This window comes from Symphalangus syndactylus, chromosome 15 (genome assembly GCF_028878055.3).
Source record: "Symphalangus syndactylus isolate Jambi chromosome 15, NHGRI_mSymSyn1-v2.1_pri, whole genome shotgun sequence".
Taxonomy (NCBI): Eukaryota; Metazoa; Chordata; class Mammalia; order Primates; family Hylobatidae; genus Symphalangus; species Symphalangus syndactylus.
The window spans coordinates 47,736,371-47,757,031 of NC_072437.2; the positions used below are offsets into that span (position 1 = coordinate 47,736,371).

The 20,661-nt window shown below is 38.4% G+C and overlaps 1 protein-coding gene across 11 annotated transcripts in view; it reads left to right on the forward strand.

Moving 5' to 3' along the window:
- The window catches only part of KLF12 (KLF transcription factor 12), a 450,646-nt gene extending 431,725 nt beyond the window's left edge, over positions 1-18,921 (forward strand). For 9 of the 11 annotated variants that reach the window (XM_055245003.2, XM_055245008.2, XM_055245002.2 and 6 more), the window contains one exon: positions 9,261-18,921. In XM_055245003.2, the coding sequence (XP_055100978.1) occupies positions 9,261-9,442 (182 nt within the window). In that variant the 3' untranslated portion in view covers positions 9,443-18,921. Of the gene's footprint in view, positions 1-374; positions 460-9,260 lie in introns of all 11 variants that reach the window. The other 2 variants (XM_055245007.2, XM_063618773.1) reach the window with 2 other exon arrangements.
- The last annotated feature ends 1,740 nt before the right edge of the window (positions 18,922-20,661 follow it).

The window sequence follows — 20,661 nt, forward strand, 5'->3', positions numbered from 1 at the left end:
GGTAAAAGGTGGAAAGGACCTAAAGCAAGGTAGACCACCACTGTGGGGATGCACTGGGAGGACTGCTGGATAGATTTTAGAAGGCAGAACTGGCAGATGTAATTATCAGAGTGGGGCAGGCAGGGAGTCACACAGAGGGAAGAGTCCAAGAAATCTCTCCAACTGGAGACATTGATGATTTGGTACCTGAGTAGATGGAATTACTGTTTTTCCAGAAAAACTGGAAGAGGAACATGTTTAGGTGGTAAATGCTGAGCAAGGTTTGGTCGTGTTGAAGATGCTTTCAGACCACAAATTGGAAATGTCCTGTCTCCCTCTCTGGCGCTTAGGAGAGAGACTGAGGTATAGCTGCTTAGGAGTCTTTTCCCTTATAGGTTGTAGTGGAAGCCATATGAGCCAAGAGGAACATCTGCCACGTGAGAAGTTAAGTCAAAATCTTTGGAAACGTTTATGCAACAGGTAAAGGAAGAGGTCTCTGCAAAAGAAACCGAGGAAAAAGTAACCAGTCACATAGGAAAAGAAAGGTCACTACGTAGAAATGAAAACTCAGAACAGCCAAATAAAATATTGTCTTTTGACCTTGAACTTTTTACCTACACTAAAGTTCACTTTTATTATGGGATATTTTAGTTCATTTATATTGGATTTCTGGGTGAGAAGGGCTAGCCTGTGTTTGTTAACACTATTGTCTGTCCTGTGAGTAGTAGCTCACATTTGCAGTCTCCGTGCCCAGTTCTGACCAGATATCCTGGTTTATGACAGCACTAATTTAAAATGTTGAGAGGCAGGGTGAGTGGTAATTGAGACACATGCTAACTGGGTGATGACACTGGGTTAAGTGGGGTTAGTTATTGCAACGACTTCATTAGGAAGTTGTCAAAATTCAGTGAGGTAATATCTGTAAAGCTCTTAGAGCAAAGTATGGTACATGGAAAGTACTATATGCTTTAGCAAATATAATTTTTATCAACGATACTTATTAGAGAATATGCAGTATTATTTAGAGGAGGAAAGAAGGAACCCATTTGGTCTTCATAATACCTAATGTAAAAGATAGTCAATTAATTCAGTCCAGGCAATTGAGTAGGATGGAGACTGGCATATTGATTACTGATTTGATTGGATTGACAGGACCAAGTGGACATTATAGAATAGATTGGTCTGCTTGGCCTATAAAGTAGCTTTATACTTTAAAATGTTAAGAAAATCAGCATCAGGATTGGCATCCACTTACCCCAAAACCATAATTAATTGCTGAAAAAATAGCAAACAGGATCCATTTTTAAGTTTATATTATTTATATTTCTTTTTTTTTTTTTTTTTTTTTTTTTTTTTTTTTTTTTTTTTTTTTTTTTTGAGACGGAGTCTCACTCTGTTGCCCAGGCTGGAGTGCAGTGGCGCAATCTCGGCTCACTGCAAGCTCCGCCTCCTGGGTTCACGCCATTCTCCTGCCTCAGCCTCTCCGAGTAGCTGGGACTACAGGCGCCCGCCACCACGCCCGGCTAATTTTTTTGTATTTTTAGTAGAGACGGGGTTTCACCGTGGTCTCGATCTCCTGACCTCGTGATCCACCCGCCTCGGCCTCCCAAAGTGCTGGGATTACAAGCGTGAGCCACCGCGCCCGGCCTATATTTCTTTATAAAAACAGAAATACCTTGAATTTTGTAAATATAAAATATTCTTTATTGAGTGGGTATTATTTGCCAGGTATGTAGTGTGTGTGTTTTTGAGTTTCACAACAGTGCTGCAGGAGTAAATGGCATTCCTATTTTACAGATGAGGAAACTGGGAAGCTTTCAAACTGAGAAGCTTTCAGAAAGCTTAACTTTTTGGCCTTGGATCGATTTCATATAAGTGACTAAGCCTGTATACGGCTGTGTGCTCTTTCAGATTTCAAAATCTGTGGTATTTTATGCTGCCTTAACCTATGAAGAGGTATAGCCGCCTGGTCTATCTGTAGACAAGTCAGGGGTCTTGTAATCTCAGCTCTTTCCTGGCCTTTAGGTTTCAGTTTCCTCATCTTGAAAGTACCTAATTTCCTTCCAGATCTAGATTCTGTGAACTTTCATGAACTAATGTAACAGAAACCAGAAGACAAGATAGGAATCTTGATTCTGGTTTTTTTCCTCATATGCAAATACCATTCCTGAAGTGAAACAGATTGTCACAGCAAATACGTTGAGCCTTGAATGTAATGAAGCTCATTTGTCAGTGTCTGGGGCCCCGTAACTTTATAAAAGTTAAACAGGGACACGTTTCAGAAATGCACTTCTGAACCTAAGAAAATGCCTGTGCTTCCTGTTGCAAAAGGTGTTCCTTTTCAGTTGCTTGAGAAAATAATAGAGAAGCTGATGAGAACATGGGTGTTTTGTTTAACACAGGCTTTTTCAAACTGCACATTCCTCTTATGTGCGTTGCTCACACGTCATTTTAATATGAAAGGGCACCTGTCTTTTGTCTCAATACACATTTACCTTTCAGCATTTCAGATGGCGAAATGGGAGGTACCTGAAAAAGTTATTTTTGTTTGGTGGGTTTTGGGAATCCATTCAATACCTGGTGTTTTCTTTAGACTTTATTCTGCCTTCTGCTGGGTAAATGTCATGGAAATGCACTTAGTGACTCTTAATCCTTTTCTTTAACCAAAATTGAAAGAGACAGCCGTTTTCATAATAAATCAGTTGGTTATTTCAAGAAAAAAAAAAAAAACCCTGATGTGAGTTTTTATTTTCCCAGAACACTTAGTCTACATAAATAATACCTACATTTTTATATGCTGCATATACATACAAAGTAGTATTTAACATGAACTCCGAACTGGAGTTAAAGAGTTTTTAGGATGAACAATAACAACCACACCTCCCCCACCCTTTTTTTTTTTTTTTTTTTTTTTTTTTGGTGGTATGTTGTCTTTTTTAACATTTAGAGGACTATTTCACTTTAAAAAACAGATGCTCTTATTAGTGTTGGTTAACACGTTTCTTTTTCAGAAGTTTTCCTAGTTTAGTCCAGGTTTTTTACAGAACTGGAGAAGCACAGGTTGTGGTGAAAATGATCATATTCTTTTTTTTAAAATACAAAAGCTGGAAATGGCCTAAGGATTTGTCATGGGACACAGAGACCATCCCTTCAGAACTGAAGACCTAGAAGTTAATAAACTATACACCAAGCACTGGCATGGTATCACCCAGCTAGCCACCCATTACCCAAATAGTGTCCTTTGATTTTTCTCTTTACATCAAAAATGTAATGTCTCAACTTAAAAAAAAAAAAAAACTTATTAAGATTTATTGGCAAAGAAATGCACAATACCTTTTTCTGTAAGTTTGCTCTTTCATAGATTTAATATAAGAAACCAAAATCGAAGATTATCAAATCAAAGTCAAAACTTTAGATTATTCAGAAAAATATAAAACACATTTTTAAAGACCTTTGTCAAAAGGGGTTAACTGTGTACTTGTGAGTTAGACAAAAGAAGCAAAGAAGGTAGGTAGGCTATTTTTATTTTTAGCTTGTTTCCAGAGAAAACAGTTTTGAATAACACATTTGCACATTCCTCTTATGTGTGTTGCAGAATTCACGTAATTTAAAGAATTCTAATTCAAATGAATTTAAGGGAAATGCATTATTTCTAAAGAAATTAATAGAAATCAAGTTTCTGATCACCATTGTTCAATCTGATGCAGAGTCGCCCAGGTGCAGCAGCAGCCCAGGCCCTGGGAGGGGTCTGACTCCATTTATTGTCCCAGCCAACTCTTTCCATAGGAACATTTTCATGGAAAATTCACCGTTCTCTCCCTGCTGCTGACTTTTTAAAAATTAAATTTAGCTTTCTATTTTCTAGCAAGTTTTTAAAGGAAAGAAGACAAAAAGGACAATTCTGTTCTTTCTTATAGCCTTTCAGGGCTCGTTTACACATACTACTGGATATCTTACAGACTTAATTATCTTTCTAATTAGTTTTTTTACTCTCATCATTAAGTTAGTTTCTGCCATCTTAATGTGTTTATAAGATTGTGTGCTTTAAATTGCGTCAAAGCACAACCATAAGATACAGTGTCCCATTAAAACACAATGCAGTAGCTACTCAAATTTTTGGTATCCATTTCTAAAATTTGACTTGTCTAAGGAGAGCACTTATAGACTTTCTTCCCTGTTTTTTTTGTTTGTTTGTTTTAATGCAATACTAGGCACTGGCTGGGTATAATGAAAACAGGTCTCTCTTGGGCTCTCTGGCTGGGCGCAGTAGCCATCTTCTCTTCCCCTACCCCCATAGCTCAGCCTCTAATTTTGAGGAAAGAGTTGAAGATACTGTTTTCTTTTTTCTTAAAGCATGGTGAGAGAATGCTTAAATTCCAGTTTTATTAATGGGGCAATGGGAGCAAAGAATATTATGCATAGGATTTTTGGGGGGATCGTAAAAGTGTATGTTTTTATAAGGAAAATTTCAAGGAAAATTCATTTTATCACTTAGATAATTAAATTTACTGTTTTCTGATATACTTTCTTCCCCCTCCCCACCATGGGGAAAGTTTGCATTCCTTATTATATGCCTTCATTAGTTACTTAGCCCCAAATAGCTTATAAATTTTTATTTTTTATTATTTTTTCTTTTTTTATTTTTTTTAATTTTTTATTTATTTATTTTTTTTGAGACAGAGTCTTGCTCTGTCACCCAGGCTGGAGTGCAGTAGCACCATCTCAGCTCGCTGCAACCTCCACCTCCTGGGTTCAAGTGATTCTCATGCCTCCACCTCCCAAGTAGCTGGGACTACAAATGCGTGCCACCATACCAGCTGATTTATTTATTTGATAGAGATAAGGTTTTGCTATATTGCCCAAGCTGTTCTTGAACTCCTGGCCTCAAGCAATCGATCCTCTCACCTCAGCCTCCCTAAGTGCTGGGATTACTGCCATGAACCACCGCATCTAGCTTAGCTTATAATTTATATATCATTTTTATTGACTTTATTCATGGAGTAGGGAAGTATCTGCCTGTTGTATTTCTGAGGCCTCTTCCCTTGTTTTTCATGATTGTTTAGTACACTCGATCACACTTCACTTGCACTGTTTCCCCACTCTACATTTGCGGGCTCAGACAAACCCTTGCTGTACCAGGTGCTGTTTTCCCTGCTGCTTCTGCCTCTAAAATAGCCATCTTAGACACAGTTCCAAACATCTCAGCTTCTACTTTCTGATCCTTCTCATGTTGTAACCCCACTTCCCAGACTCAATAGGAGGGTAACTCATCACTGTTCACAGTGGCTATTTTAACACAACTGTATTTAAAGGAGCTGGAGGTGAGGCGGGGCGCCATCGTTATGTAGAATCCTTACTTTTGGTTACCAGGTGAAGTATAGAGAGGCACTCCTGAACTTCATACCATGTGACCTTCACCCTCATGGGTGAAGTTACTGTACTTTTTTAATGAGCAGAAGATTCTGAGGATATTTTTAGGTCTGATTGAGTTGGGTGAGCCTTTTTCAATTTTTTTTAATTTTCATTTTTAAAAATTATTTATTTTTATATTTTGGAGGCGGGGTCTTGCCCGGCCACACAGGCTGGAATGCAACTGCATGATCATAGCGCATCTGTAGACTGGAAGTCTTGGTCTCAAGCAATCCTTTCACCTCAGCTTCCCGAATCGCTGGGGCTGCAGATGTGAGCCACTGACCCTGGTTACGTTTTTTTATTTTTATTTTTTTAGCGATTGCAGTGAGGGGAGAGGGGAGCTCACTGTATTCCCCAGGATGGTCTCGAACTCCTGGCCTCAAGTGGGATCTTCCTGCCTCAGCTTCCTAAGTAGCTGGGATTATAGGCCTGAGCCACTGTCCTCAGTGGGTGAGTCTTTTAAGAGGGTGACTCGTTTCCTGTTGCCCAGAAATCAGTTTGAAGTATTTGAAATATCATGTGTGTTTATTACTCAGAGGACTGTTAGAATTTGAATCGAGGATCCTAATTTGAGATTAAGTGATTGAACTGTAACTAAAACATTCTCTTACCCACCCATTTCAAACACCCAATGTGTAATATATAATCCCAATTCAATAAGCTAACATATTCATGAAGCTTACAAAAAGCAGAGGTGGCCATCTCTTATAAAAATCGGGATTGGCAAACCCTTTCCATAGAGGACTAGATAGTAAAGGTCTTAGGCATTGAAGGCCATACATTATATGTTACAACTATTCAACTCTTCCATCTCTGGAAAACAGCCAGAATGATGTGTAAATAAATAAATGTGGCTGTGCTCCAATAAAAACTTATTTATGAACACTAAAATTTAAATTGTATATAATGTTTATGCATAAAATACTCCTCTTGATTGTTTTTTCAACCTTTAAAATTGTAAAAGTGGGGACTACAGTTTACTACCCCCTGCTTTAGATCTTCAAGTGGAAAGGACATAACTACCGTTATTAAATAGCCAACATAAAAATAAAAGTATGACTGGTATCATTTTAAGGAAGAAATTAGAGAATTTTAAGTGACTACATTGGAAGTACAAAAAAAACTAGACAGCACCTGAGGTATAAATCATCTCTACCTTGCTACCAGCCTCTTACATCCTTGTTAAGATGAGCCTGGAAGTTCTTGTCTACCTCTCCTCCACAGGTGCACTCCTGTTATGGAACCCCTTCCTCCACTATCTGGAATGTCAAGGGCAGGATCCAGCAGCTTATCTCTTCTTTTCTTTCCCCCTCTCCTCCTCCTTCCCCTTCCCCTCCCCCTTTCCTCTCTCTTTTCTCTCTTTTCTTTCTTTCTTTCGGGGTTGTACTCTGCCACCCAGGCTGGAGTGCAGTAACAATCATAGCTCACTGCGGCCTTAAACTCCTGGACTCAAGTAATTCTTCTGCCTCCGCCTCCCCAGTAGCTGGAACTACAGGTGCATGCCACTGTACCTGGCTAATTAAAAAAAAAAAAATTCTGGAGAGACAGGATGTCGCTTTGTTGCCCAGACTGATCTTGAACTCCTGGCCTGAAGTGATTCTCCCACCTCGGCCTCCCAAAGTGCTGAGATTACTGCCGTAAGCAAGCACACCCAGCCAGTTTATCTAATCTCATGTGTACTTCCTCACCAAGACACGTCCTCCTACTACACAACTGAGCAATGCTCATCTCCAGTGAAGATGAAATTTTATTGTTTTCTTTTTAGGCCTTACACTCTCTCTAGCTGGTTCCATAGCAACACAGGAAATAGCTAAGAAATGGCTCTCAGTGACCAACATCCAGCTAGCTTCAGCTCAGTGTACCAAAGATGGATGTATTTTTGAAAAGATGAATTATATCAAGCTCAACTTATTAGAACCCATGCTCATAGTATAAATTTCCAAAACATGTAGAGATGACAGGTAACACGTAAAAGCATGTAGATAATACTATATAGTAGACCTCCAATCTTTCTAAGTTAGGGGTTTTGCTGATTTTTGTTTCATTTCTGTCAAACTTTGGTGAGTAGACATATGCAAATACAGTTTTGTCTCCATGGGACAACCACAGTGAATCAGAAGTTGAGGTTTGGTGTCAATCCAGGCAGTAGGCTTTTTCTTAAAAGGAGCCCTTTCAGAAAAACCTAGAGCAACCTGGGGCCACAATTAGTGCATCAGTATTTCTAGATTTAACAGGCCTGAACTATTCACTCTCTTCTGAAAGGGCTGCTTGATCCTGTAAGAATCCACATAGACAGCATTGATTTAACAGTTGAATGAAAAATGTTGGGTCCAGTTTGGTCTAGTTTTCCCATGTAGGCATTACCTGCACATCTCATTTATAGGGTCCTGTAGTTTACCATATGTGTTCCTATATGTGTGTATTTGTGTGTGTGTGTGTGTGTGTGTGTCGCAGTTTTATTAATACATTCAAGTACTTGCTTGGCAGCTATTCTAGGCTCCAGTGATACTGAAATAGTAGAGGCAGAATAGTCCCACATCTCCAAGTATTCAGAAACTGGTAGAGAACGGCATCTAAATGAAATCTTTATGGTATATTGTGATAGGTGATGTCATAGAAATAGGAAGTGAATAATTTGGGAGTACCTAAGAAAGTGACACTAACTCTGTCTGAGGATGTGACAACATTTAGATGGGGTAAGAATTATCCATTCCACTATAAAATGGTGAAAAGCACTGGATTGAGAGCCATGCACATCTTTTTACTGGCTTTGAATAATATTACTACCTTAAGCCTCAGTTTTCTCATCTGTGAAGTGGTGTCAACAATACTCACTTTGTAGCTTCATGCATGAGGAACAGCAGATAGCTCCCTTTCCTATCTCAGGCTCTTTTCACCAGAGGCCGTATGTGGCCAAGAAGCACATTGTAGATTGTTGGGTGTAAGGGGCAGAAGAGAGATCAGTTTTTGTGGGGTTGCATGGGGACAAGCCTGCCATTCTGAATGAGATCCAGGAAAACAGCACACCTGGGTCAACTATTGTCCCACTCCCCCTGGGAGCTCATTTGGACAATGGCTAGTGTATCTTTTCCCAGCACAGCCTTTGCATATTTTACTGTCCTTACAAGTTGACTGAGAGACCCGGTCAAATTACATACTTCTTCAGACAGCTTTTCTCTGTGAATTTTAGCTCTAGGACCAACGTGATGATTTCTCAGGGCTTACCCTGATTCTTAAGTCCTGAAAAATGTACTTAAACTTTACACTATTAAGGCATCTAGGATTTTCCCCCAAAGAACAAGCAAAAAGTAGGTATCTATGAACAATATGTACTTAATACCCGATATCTGGGGGTAGTAGAGTACATTATCGTTCAGTAAAATTTTGTGTATATTCTTGGACATTGTGTTTTAAAATAGCCTTAAGCCATCTAAGTGATTCACAGTTGGTGGGGGGAAGGGTGGGGGGGTGTTGAAACAAAGCGTAACTGCTTGACCGTAAGAATTCTTTGTGACTTTCAGCCTTAAAATCAGATCAAACTGGGTAAAGCTTTAATCATTTCTTTTTAGTCTACTAGTGGTGATATATCCAGTGGCAGTCAATCCATACCTTTTGATATGTTGATGGCAAAGTCATAATGGAGGACACCAGTGTTAACTAGCTTGCCAGATGTCACAGCAGGCAAGACGAGATTGAAACCGTCACCTGTCTGACCCAGACCGCTGGTGGGATGGTAAGGTTTCCCGACAAAGATTTACCAACGGGAAAATTTGTTGAGAACACCAGTTTCCCAAATAGAGTACTGGCCTGGTTGTTACGGCAAAGTGATGGATGGAGCACCAAAGCTTGTGTTCCTTTGTTTCTTCCAGGAGAGAAACCCTACAAGTGTACTTGGGAAGGCTGCACCTGGAAGTTCGCTCGTTCGGATGAACTGACGAGGCATTACCGCAAACACACGGGAGTGAAGCCATTCAAGTGCGCGGACTGTGATCGCAGCTTTTCCCGGTCAGATCATTTGGCCCTGCACCGCCGGAGGCATATGTTGGTGTGAGGAATGCTACCTGTCCAGCTGAGCGTAAGAGCTGGATCTCTTAGCGGCACCCAATTCAGCAGGGCTGAATCCCCTTCACAGTGTTAACACAAAAGGGCATCACCATCCCACGATGTCTAAAACCAGAGCAGGAAAAAGAAGGCACACTTCTTTTGGTCTGAAGGTAACCCCCATCATGACTACACGAGAACCGTGTTTACGCGGGCCTGGGAGCTCAGTGACATAAATGCTGAAAAGACAGGCATTGTTTTCCGTGCTGTGTCCTCTGCCATTTAAAGATGTTTGTAGCTTGTACATTTTCTGAGCTGTCAGACATTTTGTTATTGATACCTTAAAGGTCACCTACCACAAATTGATGGCTAGAGCAAGACCTTTTAAATTTGGATGAATCTCCCATCATCCCATCCCTTAACCCCTTTTTACAGAAATTTTAGTTACAATCTGAGTAAGCTAGAACACACATCCAATCTGTTACCAGCAAGCAGCATGAAAGTAGAAACGAAGAAGCAGATGGAGAGGTCCCATTACCTGCAAAGAAAGGGCACTCAGGCAGCCCTTTGCAATCGCGATGGCGGCCACTAGATATCACTCGCAACTTGTCATTCTGCCATGCCCTGAAGAAAACCAACATTGAATCTTTCATTTGTTTGTCGTTGATTGTTTTTGTTTTGTTTCGATTCTGTTTTGTTCATCTGTTCGAGCAGAGGGGCAGTTGAAGTCTCGTCCTGGTCTCTGCCCTGGCATGGACTGGCACAGAGGTGTTCTGTAGTTGAATAGGAAGAGCCTGTCTAAAAAACTACTGCCCCACTTCAAATTGCAGTGTTCTGTCACCTAGGCATCATCTCTTCCTGCCCCTAGTATTTGATTACAAGGAACCAGGGGAAAAAAACTTTCTTAGACACACTGGCACCAAGGTAAGAGGTGGGGCTGCCCAGGCAAAGTCAGTGAACATGAAAAATCAGACAAAGCAGAGATGGAAATAATGCGCCTCTTGAGGAGAAAAGCAATAATGAATAAAAGGACTTTCCTACAATAACTTCACTGAGGACTCACGTTACCAATTTTCATACTTACTAAAGGGATTGTAAAAAACACCCCAGCATTTTAGATGTCTTGGTTCCATTTACAGCACTGAGGTAATCTTTCTGCTGTTTGTTGTCCTGCTTGGTTGAGTACCACAATTAAAGATTATGCTCCCCTTTTCTTGTTTGAAAACAGTTATTTGGTAACTAGAAAGGCAAGGGAGGCATAGCTGGGAATTAACTCTTCGGTTAATGGGTCAGTTCTCCTTGGAACTGAATCAGTGGAAAGAGAATGCTTCCCATAGAAAGCCCGACATGGTGCTAGTTTCCTCTCTTGGAGAGCCAAGGATAAGTGACTCTCCAATAGGTTCTTCTATACAGATTTCATTTTCTAAACTGTATCAGGACCCAGGTGTCCTGCATTGGCATCTGCAGGGATATTGAACCCACTCATCCTGTGCGGAGGATGAGAGGAAGGTGTTAGTTCCATCAGCCCCCTAAAATTACGAACCTTTTTGCAACTAGCAAAGTATACAGTAAACAAGCAATACATCACCAACAAGCATTCTTTCAGAAAAATTACCATATTTTTGTCCCCACTACAAGCTGGGTTTTTTTCCAGCTTTCTGTGGCTGAGGGGCTTGGTGAGATTTTTTTGTTGTTGTTATTGTTGTTGTTGCTAGAATTTTTTATAGCTTAGATATGAAAGGTCTCCAACAAAGACCTTTGCAATATATTTTAATTACAAACACTTGATTTTGGGAATTGCACATATTAACCTCACAATATTACTAGCTCATTTTTAAATGTCTGGACATTCTGAAATAATTTCCGGTTACAGAATTATCCTTTTCAGGATCATCTTCTAATTCAGATAATCTTATTCTGATGAAGCGAGAACTATGAACATTGAAACAAGGACAATTTGTGTTGGATGGTATTCAAAGGAATTTTTTAAAACATTAAGCAACAGTGTAATGATTTTCAGGTCAAATTATGGCTTCACAAATATGTGCTATATTGTCTGCCAGGTCTCAAAAATTCATCAGGCAATTTCCCTCCAACAAGGGCTGCAGTTCTAGTGATAAATAGCATCTTTAGCTACACAATCTACTACTCATCAACCAGTGGGTTTTTTTTACCACCTGGAAAGCTTTTTTGTACTATATGCAACTCCTACTTCACATTGCCTGTGACCATCCAGAATAGAAAAAGGTCTCTTGATGCATGCCAGTGTTGGTTACCAGTCAGTGACAGAGAACACAGAGGGACAAACACAGCCATGAACCTCCTGGCACTAGTACCACCACCTAGTTGGCAAGTAGTCGGTGCATCCCTCAAGTGAAGTGTAGATTTGTATTTAGTCCTGCTTGCTCTCATAAAAAGAGCCAGTTCTTTTCTCTGCTGAAAGTTGTCTTGAGAGTATTACAGGTAGACTTGGTTTTTAGAATTCATAAAACTGACAGGCAGGGGAAGCTTCCTGAGTGACAGCTTGGTTTAAATTTAGCACAGAACTAAATGAGTTGCACTTTTCTAATAACATAGGATGGATTTGGGGAAGGGAACATTTGTCCTCATCCTCTGAAAGTGGAAACCAGACTGAGATGGTAAGTTAACTGATAAAACCTGTCAGCATTCCATCATTTTCCCCTTTTGACATATCAGTACTTCTAAGAAGGGATCTAAGCACAATTAAGTGAATGAGTCCCTGGTCTAGCCTCAGGAACTGAAACTTCTTTGGGGCTTGTCTTGAGACATGGCAAATTCTCCTTGGTGAGTTTTCTAAAAGTATTTCCCCATGGAAAGGAAAAAGTGGTTTGGGACAGAAAGAAATGGAATGTCTTCAGTCATGGAAGAGCCTCCATTTCATCTCATGTCCATTTCTAGCCTCTTTCAAAAAGCACAGTGCGTCGTGAGCAACAGAAAAGCAGTAGAATCCTAAAGGACTTATCAGTTGTTCCGTAACTAGAAGCATTCTTTGATTTTAAATTTGAAGCTGTTCAGTTTGCAGCTGGGGATATGTGCATGGTTGGGAACTTATACACATAGAGCCATTAACTACTTAAGCAGCTGCAGTAGACCTGATTTTCTGTTTGCAGTATAGAGATTGATTTCAAGGGAGTTACATTATTTGAAAAGTTATGACTTTCAGCCTTTGAGGTTTTAAGAATCCCTTTTCATGGTCTGATCTTAAGTTGTTTGAAAAAAGATTCACGCTTCTGCATCCACCTCAGCCCTCATTCTGTCAGTTGTGTGTGGACTCTGAGAAGCCTGCTTGATAACTTGTCTTAAGTTCTATTAAGGCAGTTAGACTGAGATTTCTAATGACTTTACCATAAAGATTATACTTCTGCCTGGCATCATTTCTATAAAACACTATGGGACATTTGTTTTCAAAAGCAGTTGAGTAACAGCAACATAAACCACATTTTTTTTAAAAAATGAGCACTTTTCATTCACTTGAAAGCTTAAGTGGGAAAAAGGAAGATGACTGTCCGGGGAAAAACTTACAAAATGCTACAGTGTTTACAAATGCCAGTTCCAGGTGATTAGAAAGGCCATTTTCATTATGGTTCAAATTTGGAATAGCTTATGCAAAGATGGTGTTCATTTTTATACAATTCTTTTTAACTTTAAATTGCCATTTGTGTTTTAAACATAATTCTGCACTTTGAAATCAGTTCATTAGAATGATAACATTTATATGGATAAAGATGCAGTATTCCTTATTCTGTACTTGATTTATTATACTTACCAAAGCTGCAACTGAATAAATCTGGTGAGGTGAGGCCTTCAAATGTATTAATACGCCTTTGTTATGTTGTTATGACTGCTTAGAAATGTAGCCATGATGTTGTTCTAAAGATGTCTTAACATTTATAGTGAGGATTGACAGAAATTAAGCAGTGTTAAGAATACCAGCATCCATGTTACAGTCTGCGTATAAGGGACTGAATGTGAGGTAACTCTTATGAATCATAATAGGCCCAGAAAGCCTTAATATTCATAGTTCATAATCCAGTCTCAGATTTTGCTCTTCAGTATTGCCTGTAAAGTTAGCAGGTAAATGTATTCTAGTATAAAACCTCATTGACCAAATCTCTACCTTTAGTTTTTCTGAGGTAGTGCATCCCATTACAAAAAGTCTCTTCAATTTGATTTGGCTTTAGTTTAGAAAGGGGTTTGGTAAGTCACGTCTTCCATATGACATTTCTAGTCATCCCCACACTGCCTTCCACTTAACCTGTACAGAGAGCCCCAACACATGCACATGTGTGTACACAACTGTATATGCAGCAGCCAGTGGGCTAACAAATATCAACAAAGAACTTTTTTAAAAAGAATTTGTAATAATCCATGCTGTCTAGAAATGTGAGTTACTTACCTTATTAGGAAACCGGCTTATAATACTATATATGACTCTGCCTGCATTTTATAGTTAAGAAATGTACATAAGAATTGCTATATTTTCACAGTTTCATTATAGAGTAATGTCTGTTTAGTAACCCATGTCCATTGATACTTTAAATATGCTAATTACTGAGCAATTGCAATAGAAATCCAGATTTTCATAAGAAAATGAAATAGAAGGATACTGCATCTTTAAAAAATAGAGTGAAGATATTTTACTGTATTCATAACATATGTGATAGTGGAAAAAGTATTTTCAAACTCACAAATTTTACAAAGGTTGTAAATAGTTTGATGAAGTATGTTGGGAAAGAGAGCTTCTAGTTTTCATCACAATAAAAAGAAAAAACTTGTTCAGATATGCCTTGTATATCTTACACACGATGAGCGATATTGCCATGGGAACTCTGTCCAACTTTGTCAGAGCATGTTCTTCGTGTTCTGTTCAAAATAGAGTGGCCACTTGTCATGGTTTAGCCAGGATGGTTTAAAATATAATGAAGTCATTTTAAGTTGCAGACAACTGATTCCAAACTAGTAATGTCTTTTCCTGAAAAGGGCAAAACAGCTGCACAGGATTTTGCTTGTACTAAAGAGGAGCATCTTAGAATTGTTCTCTTTGCTCAGTTATCTCCCTCCTCAACAGAGTGCGAACAACCATAGAGGTGTTTATTCTTGTTTTATTCCAGGGAGACTACTTTTAGGTATAACTACATGTTGACAAGATTAAGTGCTGTGGATATGGCCGCATGTTAAATGAATCTATACTCGCAATAGGAATAAGCTAATGCCCATTTTCAGAAATAAATTAAATGCTGAAAGTGCCTGTCAGTAAACATTATGACCAATGAGATATTCCTATACTTTTACACAGCAATAATTCTTAATAAGACTGGGTTTTTTCCTGCACATGTGAACACACACACACATACACACACACAGAGAGAGCAAATACACGCACATAGTAAATAAAATCTGTTCACATGCCCACAAAAAAGCTTTTATATCTCTCAAATATACTTAATCTTGTTTACATTAACATTTCTTAATTTGATCTTTCTAACTTGCAGAACATAAGAACACAAATCTGAACATTAAGTTTATCTTCAGTGAACACTATTGCATATGGTAATTATAATTTCTGGATAAAAGTTGACTGTCATTTGCCTCAAACTTATGAAACAGTATGTATGATTCAAAAAGTTTTGCTCAGTTAAAAACACCAATTTGTTTAGCGCAAAAGACTGAAGGATATTTGTTCGCTTGTTCATTTTATCCACTCATACCCAACGCACAAATTCATCTTTACATTTCTTCATTCCCCTTTCCCCTAGTATTTCCTATTATCATCTAAGAATCATTTTGGAATGAATATTGACAGAATCATTTCTTCCCAAAAAGTCTGTTGAAGTACTACTGACACATAGTAAGCCTAGCCTTTAACCAATTTTGCAGTTAGTCCTAAAAATTACCAGATACACGTTCAGAAGCTCACAAGTTCTTTTCCTGTAATTACTGTACTGCTAAAAGTGGAGTCATGGATAGAAATATACAGTGAGATTATATGAATAGACATGAACCCTGGAAATTCTCCAACCCTGCCATCTGAGAGCACAAATTCACCCAAACAAGCTACTGAGGCTATCAGTAAAATACTCATGGAGAGCCACACATCGGGTAAGGGCAATTTTAAAAGTAGGACTGTGATTAAACATTCAGGCTTTAGACTTCCCCGATGGACTCAGACCACAGGCCTCAAAAAAACATCCACTGTTTTCTCCTCCCAATGTTAGAAAGAAGAAAAGGGAGAAGGAAATGTACCATGATAAGGGGGTAAAATAACCAATTAAGTGTCAAAGGAAAGCTGCTGGGTTCCTTAATCTCACTGAAGTCAAGTCTTCTGACTGGGCTTCTTTCCATGTGTTGTCTGAAAAAACTAAAGTACCTTGAAAGGTTACACATTCAGCAAACCATGAAGATAATAGTTGTTCTTTATTAAACACTATGTGCCAAGCATTAGGCTAGGCAATTTTTAGATACGTTACCTCCAACTTGTACAACATTTCCACACTTCATAGATGGGAAACGGAGGCATGGGAAGTGTGGCCGAGTTGTTCATGGATGTAGAAATAGTAAACGGCAGAGTAGGAAAGTGAAACCGCCTATCTCTGACCTGGAGGTCTGCCTGTATCTTTCCCACTCCACCACACTGCACGTGGGTGTCCTGAAACCACCTTCCCAGATTCCTGACTCTCAGTAATTTTATTATGGACAACATGCGTGAGTAGTCATCATATTTTTTAAGTGAAATATCGGGACATGATATATAGCACGTGACTTAACAATGGTACTGAATATTTGAAATCAGGCCTCTCCTGGAAAATCATGCATGAAGGATCATTATAAACAAACAATAGCAAGCAGTTGTCTCCCCGAACTTGTCACTTTTCTCATAAATGTCTGGCCTGGAGCTCCAAAATCATCCAAATACTTAGTAGCATTTTAGCCTCAGTACACTTTCTCAGTTCCTCGACTCTTTGTATGCCTTTCCACCAATATAGACATTCTAGAATCTGCTTCAGATGCATTTGAAATTTTCACCCCCATGGAACTAGTGATTAATATCAGAGCCCACTCTTGCAGTTGGTAATGGGGTGGCAATCAAACATTCAGATGATGATAAAGGAGAGATAATGGATAATTCTTTTTCAGAGTTCTCACTTAACAGCTCTGTGTTGGAATGTTTTAAATAGTCTTATAAATAATTTGTTTATAGTATTGTTGTTAGTTTAATTGAATTTTATGTAAGAAGCTGTCCAACATCAGAGAAATGAAATTCCTCCCGCTTTTTTGTGTAGAACAAGGTCTCTGACAGTATTGATTCATGGAAGTACTAATGGACTTAGAAAACATTAAGAGAATGTCATTTCTCATAGTGTTTCTGTTTCTGAAAATGAATCTCCTGAATTATGATCTTTCTCCCTGTTACTTGGCTGGGGAAAGAGATAAAAGCTGTATAAACAAATTCTCTTCCATGCTCAAAGCAAGTGTGCCATGTGCACAACCTGCTGCAGACTGGGGCCCTTCTCAGTTAATTGGGTTTCACAAGCAATAACTTCTCCACAACAAAAACCACAACTTGAAGTGGGTTGAAAAGAGATGAATAGTGGAAACAGTCGCCTCAGTACTTTTTCTTTCTGGATTTCATCTCTAGAAATTTGAAGTGTTTGAGACAAGAGTCCACCTTTTGTGCAAGGCGAGAACCAGTGAATGGACTCCTTGTGTGAATTATTGCATCTTCTTCCAAAGCAGGTTCACCAAGACTTTCACAGAGATTCATTTTTGTTGAGAACTAAGGGTCAATAGGAGGATAGAATTTGGATCCAAATCTAGTGATAAAAGTGTCCAAGCAATCAAAAAGTAAGATATTTTAGGGACATACGACCATCTTCCCTTTCTGCTAATTTCATGCTCCAAAGATATGGCAAAAAAAATCCTAGAAAATGCTTTTGCCCTACTTATGTTCTAGTTTTCCCATGGCAGAATTTTGTAATTACATCCAGAATATAGTGTATATTTTGTTCCTCAAACTTTATTACATTGGATGGATATTGTTGAACTGGGGCACTGGTGCCTATATTCAAGGCTCTTTCCTATCAACGTGTCTGTCCACGGTTTGTTGTGTTTAAAACTTCATTTTGAAAAATCACTGTCCCCCTGTGGGGTAGTGACTGTATTGTTTTGTTCATGTCTATGTGGGACACATTGCATCATATGGCAAACCAACTCTCTGTGGATGTGAGATAAGTACTTACAAAACCAGCTTGAAAACATCGTCTTATGTATTATGTCATCCTGCATCATAATGCAATTATGTGTATCATAACATGCTCATTTAAAAAAAGAGAAACCAGCAAATTCATGTTTGTCCATAGAAGAATGTACTCAGAACTTTGTGTTGTGAAACGATGAGAACAGACCACCTTTAAGATACCCACCTGCCACTTAAAATGACTTAGTTATAATTAGTAGTAGTCTAGACGTTGTTCTTGGTGTGTGGGGGTCAATTCTAACGTCATGTTCATTTGAATAAATCTCTCAGTCATATTTGAAAAAAAATACATGGGAATAAAGAAAAATGTCATCTTTGGCCAAATCAAGCAGGCATCTTTTTTCTTTTCCTTGACGTTTAACTCATTATACGTGGTGATTGGATCACAAGATCTTTCCGTGTAAAAATACAAAAACATCCTTTAGTTTACAAAACAGTTATTCTAGGCTTGAAGCCTCTGAACAGCAAATCGAATAGATGGGCTGCATCTGATTTGCTTTATGGATGTAATTTTACAAAAGACTCTTGGGTCTCTGACCCCAGGGAGTTAAGAGTGCCCAGAGGAGGTCCTACACGTTAAAGGATAAAGCCCCCCAATGATGCTGGCAAGCAAATGTGTTGAGTTCTTAAATCTTCATTTGGTTTTCTGTTCAGGATTTCAATTGCAAATGAATTTATTTCTCCAGTTTATCTAAAGACCTAATTTCCCAATAGTTTCCTCTGCATTTATATACTCTGTAGTGTTTAGGCAACCCTGTTATAAGTTTATTAATATTATGTAAGTGTTGTTCTTGTATTTATGTATAGTGTATGTATTGTAAATATACTCAGAGCTTTTTTCCTTTTACTGTAAAATGGTGATTTTTTTTGCCCTATGATAATGTAAAGGGAGACCCTCCTAATGAGATTCTCTCAGAGGATGATTATTCCAGTCTATTCTCAGAGATTTAAATGAACAAGTGTTATTGTTTTTAATGGTGTCTCAGACATATTCTGTTGGTGCATTGCTTTTCTGTATTCAACTTTCCTATGAATTGAGCTGTGAACTGAAATAGAGTTTAAACCTTTAACTGTATGCATTTGTATAATTATCTGAATGAAGGCATGAAGGTTAAATAAAGCATTTTGTATGGAACAAAACTCCCTAACTGACTCAGACACTTTGGAAATCATAGTTATTAACCATTCTAATTAAACCTTTGTTATGAAAAGTTTTACCATTTGTGTATAGTAATTTAAAACACAGAACAAAATAGAGTCTCTTCTAAAAAAGCAACGTTTTTATTTCATAACAGCCAGCACCTAAGGAGGGATTGCTAGCTTAATATTTTAATGAATATAAAATTAAAAAGTAGTCCAGAGATGTAAAGTGATATGAAAAATGCATCTTTCAGAGTCCAGAATTGAATCCTCGGGGATTATAATTTCTTCCCACTTTATGTATCCTTTAAGTATAGAATGATTCATCTAACACCTGCTACAGTTAGCTGATTTCTGTAGATTTTTAAGAAAACTGAGTTATAAAGGCTTTTGAAAATAAGACCATTAATGTGTAGATTATCTTTAAGTAATTGCTCAAATAATCACTTGAAAATTTGTTTAGGTATCTCACTAGTGTCTTTTAATCAAAGAAATAGAAAACTCCATTCTACAAAGGGAATGGTATTAAATAGTACTAATATAGAATGGTGATAGATGATAGTAATTTTAAAATAATATTTGAGTACTTCCCAGATACAAGGCAATGTTCTAAGCATTGTTTGTTCCCTTTTATTCATTGCAAAAATCCTGAGTTCTATTACCAATGAAAAGGTGAGGCACTGAGTGTTGGTGACTTTCCCAGTCAGTCTGGTTCCAGGATTGGTATCCTTAGTCACTAAAGGGATATGAGTGTATTACAGAGATGGAGAAAGGATGGGAGGTGGGGAGCAGAGATTAAGGTGGAAGAGAGAATAGCAATGACTATCATAAAACATTCAACAAATACCTTTGATTATATATGTACCAATATAAATAAGCCCAACAGAATACTATCCTTCATTTAACACTCAGCAAACCAGAGTGTAGTGTAATAACTGTAGTTTAATAACTCATACACATCAGAGATGAAAATCGATTTTGGTTCGCTTTATCACTGACTCAAACCCATTTCCAAATGAACGCTGAGTTCTGTGCAATTGTTCTGCTGTATTCAGGGGAACTGGAGGGAGCCATGAGGACCGCCAGGCCCACTCCATTCCCACTGAAGCCCACTCTTTTGCCATCAGTTGGGAAGCTAAGCGTACCATTGTGCTGACGCTCCCCAACCCGGCCCCGCTTTGGGCACTAGGAAAGGATCTTGTGGGAGTCATCTCCTCTCGCGGTGCGAGTTTCACCTCCTCGTGAGTTCAACACCAGCCTTACAGAAGAAATCACTCTCTAGAAGATTATAAGATTCTTTGAAAATCGAGGCCATAAACCATTAAGTACATGTTTACTAATTTTCTTATAAAGATTTTAGTTGTGCCATTTTAGAAACATTCGGTTAAGGCAAGGGCCAATAAAAAGTCTATCTTGTTCTACTATCTTTGGAAATGTAATAATACTTGCAAGGCTAAAATGAATCCATTCATTTACTTCATTTTGGATATGACTTTGTAACCAAATGAATTGGACGTTGGGTTTATATATCTTTGGCCTGATTTTCTGACTGTTCTTTGTAGGCCATACAAGCAGCCAAACCAGCTCTCCAGCTTTGTTTTTTATTTATTTTTCAGCTCTCCCCAGGAGGCTTTGTCGTACAAATAGACCAATGAGACAGATTTCGTGGACTAGATCACATGATGTTATTTTTCCCTCAGGGTAATTTATTTGATATTTCCTCTACCAGGGTGATTCTTGGATACTTCAATGATAGCTGGAATTACACAGGTGATAGATAATTCAGTATCTCATGTTTTACCTTTACTCTAGCT